Here is an 11,010-nt window from a genome sequence, read left to right as displayed (position 1 = left end):
AGGGCTCCAGCCTCCCCCAGGGCTCCAGCGTCCCCCAGGGCTCCAGCGTCCCCCACCACTCCGTCTCCTCTGGAGCTGGATGCAGTCATTGTTTTTATGATGTGGCCACTACCAGCCATTGCTCACTGGTTCTGGGGTCTGGCAGGGTAGGAAGGGAGCATCCCTGAGTAGGGAACTTTAGAGATTAATATACATGAATTTAGGATCAAAAGTAGACATCCCGGGGTCACAGTCCCCCACAGAGGTCACCTCAAGGAGCCTCACGCCTACAAGATGGGGCTGCCATAGTGCTGACTTTGGGGGACTCTGACCTGAGGAAGAAGGGAGGCACATTCTTGAAGCTCCTCAGTTTGAAAACAGCCTAAAGTTATTTGGGATCAGGGAAGATGAATGACATGTGATTAGAAAAAAGGTTAATCACAAATTCTATGGCTATAAAGTAGAAAGCTCCTATTTATGATGAGGCCCCAAAGGCAATTTCAAAGGAAAAAAATCCAAGAATATCCCCCCTGAGAGCAGCTCTGGTGGAATGAGGGTGGGGCTGCAGAGATCCTGGGATGGGAATGGCGTCTCTGAGAGGCTCCTTAATGGCATGACTGACAGAATGGCTGCAGGCTGTTTCGTCTGCTTTTTCCTATGCTCTTCATTCTACCACCCTACATTCGTTGGTTTACTATTTTAAACCATTTAGATCAAGATTTTAAAATGCTGGCCGGGCACCTTGGCTCATGCCTGTAATCCCAGCATTTTGGGAGACTGAAGTAGGCAGACCGCCTGAGGTCAGGAGTTCGAGACCAGCCTGGCCAACATGGTGAAACCCCGTCTCTACCAAAAATACAAAATTAGCCAGGCATGGTGGCACATACCTGTAGTCCCAGCTATTTGGGAGGCTGAAGCAGGAGAATTGCTTGAACCCAGGAGGCAGAGGCTGCAGTGAACTGAGATCGCACCACTGCACTCCAACCTGGGTGACAGAGTGAGACACCGTCTCAAAAAATTTTAAAATGCTTTGGTGTTTTCATTTGGCCCCGAGTCTCTGTATTTGTCCAAGTTGCCATCATCTTCCCAGAGCCCCATCAAACCTTCCAGCAGGAAGCAGGTCTCCTGCACCACCCGCCAGTCACCGCCTCCTGCAGGTCCCCAGGAACCCCTGGGGAGGGGGCCCCCACAACCTTCCCTGTCCAAACCTGCTTCAAATTCCCCAGCTTCTCCTGTACCCTCTCTGCCCCCCACCCCAGGTCCTGCCACCACCCCCCAGCCCATATGAGAGTCTGCAGCCTCCAGGGTGTGACCTCCGACCCTCCACCTAGTTTAATCTCTCCCCACTCTGTGCCTACCTCCCAAGGCATGTGCCGTCCAGAACAGCTGCCCGGGGCTGCACCTGGAAACCCCCACACCCCATTTCAAACCCCACTGAAACACCGCTCCTGCCTGCACGGCCTGTCTCTCTCTTCTGTTGCGATCTCTTGTGTAATCATTCTTCTTAGCTCAGGAGGCACACAGGGAAAGACCGCATGCACAACGTGTCCTGCGGCAATACGGGTCCAGACCGCCCTGGTCAGCGGCAGCAGGGAGCACCCTTCCTCCATTTATTGGGTTTCCCTGCCCGAATTCCTCCACCTCCCGCATTTGTCCCTTTCCTCCCTCCGTGGTCCCCCTTCATAATGGCTCCACTGATTAGGTTCACAGATGAAAAAGGCCTGTGAAGCACTGACTCTCCTCCTGAGACGCTTCCATCGTGCTTGGAGGCCAGGCCCAAGTGATTGGCATCACCCAAGAGGACGGTGCGCTGTTCCCCGCTGCTGACGGGGGTGGGGGAGCTGCAGGCCTGGGGTTGGTCGGGAGCTTCACAGAGGATGTTGCCTCCCAGGAGAGGAGCAGGCAGAAGGGGCAGAGAGCCCTTCCCACAGAGACAGCAGCCGCCCCTGTCGCCTGGTGTCGGAAACAGTGGGAGGATGAAGAGCCATGCTGGGACACTGGTGTCTTCTGAGGCCATGTCTGTGTGTTTCAGCCCAACAGCAGCAATGACAACATCCAGTCCATCACCTCCGGGGACTGGGACGTCACCAAGATCCTAGCCTACGACGAGAAGGGGAATAAGATGTGAGTGAGAACCAGGGGCCCGCCCCCATCGTACTGGCCAGTGGGACACGTTTGTTAGTTTTGTCAGTTATGCTCATGGAGTGCAGGAGCCCGGGGTTGGGAGGGCTCCTCTTTCCTCCTCAGGCAGCATCACCAGCTCCTAGTTTCTTCATGAAAATGTGGCGTAGATTCCCGTCTCAACAGCCCAACTTCCAGAGCTGCGGCGTCCTGAGGGCACAGGCTTGCAGCCCGCCCGGGAGTGAAGCATGCTGGCAGCAGTAATGGGGGTGGCCCTGATACTGACCGGGCCCTCACTCGTCCAGGTGCTATGCCGGTGCTTTCCAGGCGTTATCTCATGGAATACAACAGTTCCATGAGGTGCCTTTACTGCTTTCCCCATTTTAAAAATAAGTAAATGAAAACAAAAAGAAGTACCTTGCTCCGGGTTATTCAGTTGGTAGCAGGTGGATTTGGCTCAAATGAGGAGGGCCCTCTCACCTCCCTGCCTCCAGGGTAAGAGCCAAGCTTTCTGCACTGGGAGGTCTTAGGTGAAAAGGAATCAACAAGTATTGATTGGGCCAGGCTGTGTCTGAACTTGTCTTAAATGTTCTCAGATCCTTGCCCTCCAGAAGGTGAGTGATCTTGTAAAAAAAAAAAATTCCACGTCCACATTCAGGTGCTTGTCACCCCAACCACAGTACCCTCTGGCCATGAAGCAGAAGCCAGTGCAGGGGGCACCTGGAGCCAGTGGAATCTGCACTGGTGTCCCTCAGCCCTTAAGTGTCTGGCCATCCCCTGCTCTGGCCACAGGTGTAGCTGGGCCTGAACAGGGGAGCTACTCCCTGCAGGCCATGGGCGGCAGTCCCTGAGGAGCGTCCATAGAGGTAGTGCCAGGAATGTGAAGTGCAGGCACGCCCTGGAGCGAACTAACCCTGTGCACCTTGCTGATCTTTGCAGCTACTTCCTGAGCACGGAGGACCTGCCTCGGAGACGACACCTCTACAGGTACCTCTGGCTGCCCCTGAGCACGGGGCTTCCCCACTTAGGAGGGCATCTGGGCTTTGCAGAATTGCACCTTTTCAGCTGTTCAGAAAGGCGGGCAGCAAAGACAGACCCCACCACAGAATAGTAGCGTAGATTCTGGACAGAAGTAATGAAACTTGCAGAGGCAACCAAAGGGGCAGTTTTGAGATTTTTGAGGCTTTATTTTTCTGCTGTTGTTGAGTTGGGTTTTCCCCATCAGCCACTTTCCTCTCCTGCTAACTGACGGACTTTTACCCGTCTTTCCTTTTCACCTCTATTCAATGTCAACTCAGAGGAATTCTGCCCCCCCAGCAATACCCACTGAGTTTTTGTAGGGAGCAGAGTCTGGTTTGGAAATGAACCCGTGGGTCAGTTCGAGGAGGTCGGCCCTGCTGTCCGGCATTGCAGCTCACAATGGGGGACTCTGCCCTGAGGAAGAAGGGGGCATGTTCCTGAGGCTCCTGCGTTCGGGAGCAATGTAAAGTTATTTGGCATCAGGGTAGATAAATGAAATTGATTAGAAAAGATTAATCAAAACTCTTCTATGGCTATGAAGTAAAAAGGCTTGTATTTATGATGAGACCTGAAAGGCAGTTTCCCATCTCAACAGCCCAACCGTGCGACTTTGGGCACGCTTCCAAATCTCTAAGAGGTCAGGGCTGTGTGCTCTGGACCCTGGAGGGGACTGGGTTTTGCTCCAGGGTGTGCCCCTCTTCAATGTTCAGTCCTGTCATCTGCCCAGTCACTGTTCTCACTGAAGGAGGCTTTGGGTTGTGAAGTGAGATTAGCCCTGGGCGCTTTCTACCAGGGCCGCGGCGGTGAGGAGGGGGCATCGCTGCCCCCCGTGCCTCTGTGTGGGAGGGCTGCAGCCAGTTACACCTAAAGCCGCTGAAGAGGGTGTTCTTCAGTGCAGACCTGAGGCTTGAGGCCAGTGGTGTATTGTCTAAACGGAGCCAATGCCTGTTACCCCACCCTCCGTGGGAACACTGGAAAGCCACCCCCGCCCCCCGTGAATGCAGCCTCCCTTCCAGCTATCGGCAGCTACAAGGAGACGATGAAGTCAGCATGCAGGAGCCAGTGTACACAGCTCCTCTGTGTAGATGGTCCACCATAGCCATGTGTCTACTAGGAAAATTGACATCCACATGTCACCAGTTAATAAAAGTGAGGGGCTGCCTGGGCCCCTGTCCTCTAACTCACAGAATGAGAAGGTTGTCTTTCTTCCCTCTCCCATGAAATGTCTTTACTCCTGGCAGAACAGACTTCATGTTGAAACCTGTGGTTAGAGGAGACCTTCCCAGGGCAAAATGTTCAGATAAGAAATTCTTCCAGGTAGATCGGTACCTTAGGATCTTTCCATTTTAGGGAGCATGTGTTAGGCCTTCTTGACTTGAAAGGACACTGGACCACAGTGGTCCCGGGTAAGTCTTCAGGCTGGCTCCCACTTGTCTAGCTCCACTGATTGGGAAGCGCGAACTCTCAGCAGTTTCACTCTGTCAGAGGACGTGGCTTTTGGGAGCTGCCAGAGTTCAACCCCACTGGTGCTGCTGGAGCCCGTGCCTGGCCACAGGCCAGCGTCTGGAACTCCAGAGAATGTGAAGATACGTCGCCCTGTCTGCTGTACTCAAATGTCTGGTCATCCACTCAGAGAGACAGCTCACGGGCAGATAGAGCGCTAGACCCTAACGCTGACAGCTCCGTGCTCCTCGCGCCAGGCCACCTGCAAAGCCCGGAGAAGGCAGTGTAGGCAACTGTGTGCCAGCCTTCTTGAGAGTGGGAGGGACCCACTAGCCAAGAAAGGTGGAAACGGAGCTGGGCAGTCTTGGGCTCCAGCAGGGAGGCAGATGGAGAAAGGCCCGGGGGTGGAGGAGGTCTGTAGCAGGGCTCTGCAGAGCACCTTCGTGGAGAGAGCCTGCCAGCTGGCCGCACCCAGAGGGGAGGGCAGCTCCTCTCCGCCCATGTTCATGGTTCATGGCAAACCTTCATCGTTTGCTCTTCCAGTGCCAACACGGTGGGCAACTTCAACAGGCAGTGCCTCTCCTGCGATCTGGTTGAGAACTGCACCTACTTCAGTGCCTCCTTCAGCCACAGCATGGACTTCTTCCTGCTCAAGTGCGAAGGTAAGCCCCTGCCACCCCGTCAAGCCTGTTTCAGGCTGACGCGGAGAGTCCTGGCAGGCACACTTGCAGGGATACGGCGGCGTTCCAGAGCAGGTGGGGATCCCGCCTACCTGGTAACCTTGCTCATGGGGCAAGATGACTGGACCCCCACAAAGTCTGGTGCGGTGGGGCCACTTTACGTTTCATGAAAGGTATCCGGCTTATCAGAGTGTTTGGTGCGTGCTGTGCTGGTAATCCCACAGTCTGTCTCCCATTGTCCACAATCAACAGTCCATGAGCTAGTGGGGTTAATACCCTGCACAGTGATGAGCCTAAGCCATTATTAAAGGTGGTAAAACAATTCCAAAGATTAACTTTTCAATCGTATTTAAGGATGATTGAATACGACCAGGTGTGGTGCTCACATCTCTAATCCCAGCACGTTGGGAAGCCAGGGTGAGCAGATTCACCTGAGGTCAGGAGTTCGAGACCAGCCTGGCTAAAATGGCAAAACCCCATCTCTACTAAAACTACAAGAGTTAGCCGGGTGTGGTAGTGAATGCCCATTGTCCCAGCTACTCAGGAGGCTAAGGCAGAAGAATTGCAGGAACCTGGGAGGCGAAGGTTGCAGTGAGCCGAGATTGTGCCACTACAATCCAGCCTGGGTGACAGAGTGAGACTCTGTCTCAAACAAAAAAAAAAAGGATTTGGGTTATATTAAAGAAGTCTCAGAAAAAATATTTTTTCTATGTCCCAATTCATTGATAATTTATCCCAAACTGCAAGAGTTTTTTCACACCAACCAGCATACACAAAAGAGTAGGCCATGTTGCCTACAGGATACAAAGGATACTTTTGCTTCTTATCCTGTATCTTGGAAAGATACAATATGAACCCATGGAAAGGTAAGCCATCAAACATGGTCATAACAAAATATAATCTCCTGTGACGAACTCAAGGAATGAGAATATGCTAGAGGCAGAGATTGAGATCAGGAGCAGTTCACTCCTCATTTAGAGTTTCAACCCCCTACGCCATAGGTGGAGAATTAACAACTTCTATCAGCACAATGTCTTTGCTACCCATTGCTAGCTACTGGAGAGCTCATGGCTTCATGACTTCCTTCTCTTTTTACCAGTGTCATCTAAAATCTTGAAAATCTGCAGAACAGGAACACTCAGCCTCTTGTTCAACACAATCTCATCCCCGGACATTCTTCTAAGACAGTGAGGAGACCACGGAGGGATGTGGGGGGTGGGGATGGCATCTGAAATACATTAGTGCCCCCGTCCCCTCAAAGTTGATGGTACCAAATTCCTCCTCCCTGTGCCTCCCAAGAAGGAGGCCACCAAGTATCTGAAATCATAGAGTGCTGTAGGGGAAAGAACCTAAGATCTAATTGATCCACTTCATGTATCAGATGACAAACCCTAAGCCAGAAGTTGAGTGGATTCCCTGACTCCCGATGAGCCAGTGATACAGAGAGGACCAGCATCAAGGTCTCCCGGTTCTTAGCCCAGTGACACTTGACTCCCTGGGACGAGATCCTTGGGAAATAAGAACCTGGGAAATTATAGGGATTGGCGGGGCATAGGGGTTGGGAAAACATAGCAAGCAGACCCACTAGGAGCTAGAGAATCTTACAAGGAGCTACAAAATCAGAATCCAGAATCCAGAATCCTGTCTCAGAAGCAGGAGGCAGCTTCAACACACAGGAGGTCATGATGAAACACACAATTGAGAACTTGAAAATAGATTTCAAGAAGAGCACCCCAAGCAACAATGGTTGAATGAGAAAGGCAACAGGCCTCCATCGTGGAAGTCCTGAGTTAGGGGCAGAGGTCATTTACCAGAGGGGCTTGGTCTGGCCTCAGCAGGAGGCAGAGCCTTCGGGATCTGTATGGATTTGTATTTTCTGGATTCTTACTGTAACCAGCAAGAAGGGTCTGGCTGCTTGCCACTCATGGAAAGAAGTCAAAATTAAAATAGGTTGTAATATGAAGGAGCAATTTTTCTTTATTATCTGTGCCAGCAAGGGAAGGGCAGAAAGCAATTCCACTCTCCAATTTGTAGAGGAAATGCAGGGTTTTTGTTTTGTTTTGTTTTGTTTTAAAGAAGGGTTTGAAATTCAGAAGAGCTTCTTGGTGAGTTAGAAGGTGCCAAGGGTGTGACTGGCTGTGGTGGCCCCTCTAATTATTGCCGCATTTGGTGTGGGGGCTGGCGCCATCATGGATCCTACCAGGTTACCAATTCATCACAGTCAGTCTTGTAGGCACTCTTCAGCCGTGAGTGGGTTGCAGCCTTGAAGTAATCTTTTGTTAGAGAGAGAATTCTGGAGGTATCTGGTTCCATCAGGATCTGACCCCTGGAGGTTTTAAGGAAATACATGACCAGTCAGGAGAGCGTGGTATGTGCTCAGGAAGCATCTGGGTTAGGAAATGTGCATAAGGGAGCACAGAATGGGAAAAGAAAGGGAGGGGAGGCCACAGCACATTCTGAGGCTGTGTTTCAGATGAAAAGTGACACACATGCAGCATGTCTCAAAGTTGTGTCTTAAGACTGGGAGCAAGTGGAAGAGGAGAGGCAAAAGAAAAAAAGTTTAAATTGTGGTTTGAGGCTGGGCTGCTTGGTCATATTCCTGATGTGTACTAACATCTGCTTCACGTGGTGACCCTCCCAGAACCCAGAATCCAGACGGAGTCTCACTCTGTCGCCCAGTCTGGAGTGTACGGGTGCAATCTCAGCTCACTGCAACCTCCACCTTCTGGGTTCAAGCAATTCTCCTGCTTCAGCCTCCCAAGTAGCTGGGATTACAGGAATATATAATTTTTATATTTTTAGTAAAGACAGGGTTTCGCCATGTTGGCCAGGCTGGTCTCAGACTCCTGGTCCAAATGATCCACCTGCCTTGACCTCCCAAAGTGCTGGGATTATAGGCGTGAGCCACCTCACCTGGCCCTTACTTGTTAATTGACCCTTGCTCTGCTTCCCTTCAGAGGTCACAGCTCCCTGCTAAGTTCAAGCTCAAGTTTCGTCTGGATGCTTCATTCTGACAACTGGAAGCCTTTTATGGTTCAGTTTCCATAAACTGCAGCCCTGGGCTGAAATCAGAAAGGCTCTCCCAGACTGTGGATTTAGGCAGGGAAGTTCCCGTTCCCACATGGTGGTTGTAAACATGGAGCCCGTGGTAGACAGAAACACAGCCCCGTGTTGGGAAGCTGTGTGGACAAAGTGGGTTTAGAGAGCACTGTAGGGTGGCTTCTGTGAAGATTTCTGGTCTGCCACTGGCCTTCTGTCCCAGGGAGAATTTATGATTCTTTTTATGTTTATATATTCACAAGGCCTGTGTTGTGGTCTGCAAATAGTTATTGTGAAGAGATGGCTCCGTAGTTGATACCTGGGAGGAAAACCGAAGCAAAGAACAAGTACAGCAACACAAGGGCAGACACACGACTGGCCCAGAACCCAGGTACAGCCACACTGGGTCACGCACACAACTGAACTGGTCCCTGGTACAACCACACTGGGTCACATACACACAACTGTCCCGGACCCCAGGTACAGCAACACAAGGTCAGACACACGAGTGACCCAGCCCCCAGGTACAGCAACACAAAGTCACACACACGACTGACCTAGAACCCAGGTACAGCTACACTGGGTCACACACACAACTGACCCAGGCCCCAGGTACAGACACACTGTGTCACACACACACACACACACACACACACACACACACACACACACAACTGACCTGGGACCCAGGTACGACCACACACATATACAACTGACCCGGGACCCAGGTATGACCACACTGGGTCACACACATGACTGATCTAGCCCCTGGGTACAGCCACACTCTGTCACATACACACACGACTGTCCTGGACTCCAGGCACAGCCACACTGGGTCACACACATGACTGACCCAGGCCCCAGGCACAGCCACACTGGGTCACACACATGACTGACCCAGGCCCTAGGTATGGCCACATTGGATGACACACAACTGACCTGGCCTGTTGAGCACCTCCACAATCTCACCTTCGGGTTGGGATGCTCCTCCCCCCAGTGCCTGGATCCCTACAATAATCAAACAAATTCATAGAATTTGAAGATAGGAATAGATCTTAGATCATCTAATCCAGTCTCCACTCTGCCTTTCTTTGATTAAGTAACCGAAGTCTTAGTCATTATGAAATTGTCACCCTACGGTTTCCTGATTCATTTAAGATCTATCTAAATATTTAGCCTGTTGCCTCATCTTAAGGTAAACATAAACCAGCCCTCTTCTCTACAAAATTGCTCTTTAAAATGTTTACATAATAAGCTATTTTCTGGCTAACATAATTTGAATGCCCAAATTAAACTTTCCCCCTGAAGGTAACCAAAATCTCACTTATAAAGAGATTTTCTGAAAAGGCTTAAATTTACAAAGACAACAAACTAAGTGGGGAGACAGCAGCAGCCAACTCTTTGAACCTGGAAGTAGTTACCAGTGATAACTGACTTCGCAGACCCTCAAGCTGAGCCTCGCCCTGCCACAGGGAAAGCTGAGCAGGCATTGGTGATGATCGCCTAAGGGATGAGATCAATTGCTATGAAATCCTAAAGGAGAAAATGATTATACCCATTTGGATTGCTTGGGGCATTTTGCTGGAGGAGGAGACTCAAGGAAGTCATAAATGATGAGGTGGCATTTAATATAAATGAATGAGTAGGATTTGGAATGGGAAAAAGCAGTCCAAGCAGAAGGTGCAGCACATGAAATGTTCTTAGATTATGCAATGGAATCTTTTGCAGCCTGTGAATCATGAGCAAGTGAATACAAGCAACCTGATTTAATAAACAAGATAATTTAAAATAATTTTATTTTTCTCCACATTTCTCAGTAGATATTAAAGTGGACCCAGATGTGTAGTCTAGACCAACATTTAGTCAACACTCATTTCCTCTCTTGTTTCCTTCACACCCCAAATTATTTTGAATGTCTTGTGACATTCAAAATAACATCTGTGACAAAATAACATCTCCCTTCCCAGCATTAGCGACTCATGTTTTCTTCTCTTTCCCGCTTCCTGCAGCATTTTATTATACAGATTAACTTAGTCTTCCAGTTGCAACCAGAGCCAAAGAATTCTTCCTTTTTTAGGTTAAGAATAAATGTACTGGCAATGAGAGGTTTCTCCTTGGTGAAATTTGTCAATGTTCCCACATTCAAAGCTGTTCAACCTGTCACATAGGGAGGGAAGTGCAAGTAGTTCAGGTTGTCTGCATAGGAAGGGATGATAGTCAAAGGATTTAACAGCTAAGACAAGAGGGGATACCAACCAGCCAAAAGGCATGCCCCTGAGAGCAGATACAGGCTATCAAACCACATTAGGACATAAGGGCTAGGTATAAAATCCTGAAATTATAACTGCTCTGTTTAAACTTCATCATTCTTCTTGCCTTTTGTGGGCCTTCCATTAGGACAGTTTTTGGTAAGTTTAGCTGATATTGACCTATCCTGTAACTTACATTCAGCATTATAACTTATATTCAGCAGTATAACTTTATCATCTTAGTAGATCTGGGCTGCTGTAGTGAAGTACTATAGACTGTGAGGCTTATAAACAACATTAATTTATTTCTCACAATTCTGGAAGCTGGAAGTCCAAGACCAGGGTGCCAGCATGGTTGGTCCTCGCAAGGGCCCTCTTCTGGGTCACAGTTGACCAATTTCTTGTATCCTCATATGGTGGAAAGAGGGTGAGAGAGCTCTCTGGGGCCTTGTTATAAGTGCACTAATCCCATTCCCCAG

The 11,010-nt window shown here is 49.9% G+C and overlaps 1 protein-coding gene across 5 annotated transcripts in view; it reads left to right on the top strand.

Annotated features, from left to right (window-relative positions):
* The window catches only part of DPP6 (dipeptidyl peptidase like 6), a 1,109,512-nt gene that overhangs the window by 1,019,211 nt on the left and 79,291 nt on the right, over positions 1-11,010 (top strand). For all 5 annotated transcript variants that reach the window (XM_032245216.1, XM_032245218.1, XM_032245215.1 and 2 more), the window contains 3 exons: positions 2,012-2,103; positions 3,040-3,087; positions 5,107-5,225. In XM_032245216.1, coding sequence (XP_032101107.1) covers positions 2,012-2,103; positions 3,040-3,087; positions 5,107-5,225 — 259 coding nt within the window. The remainder of the gene's footprint in view (positions 1-2,011; positions 2,104-3,039; positions 3,088-5,106; positions 5,226-11,010) is intronic.

The sequence above is a fragment of the Sapajus apella genome, unplaced genomic scaffold (genome assembly GCF_009761245.1).
Source record: "Sapajus apella isolate SASKATOON/1434 unplaced genomic scaffold, GSC_monkey_1.0 scaffold56, whole genome shotgun sequence".
Taxonomy (NCBI): domain Eukaryota; kingdom Metazoa; phylum Chordata; class Mammalia; order Primates; family Cebidae; genus Sapajus; species Sapajus apella.
This window is presented reverse-complemented; position numbering and strand designations above follow the sequence as displayed.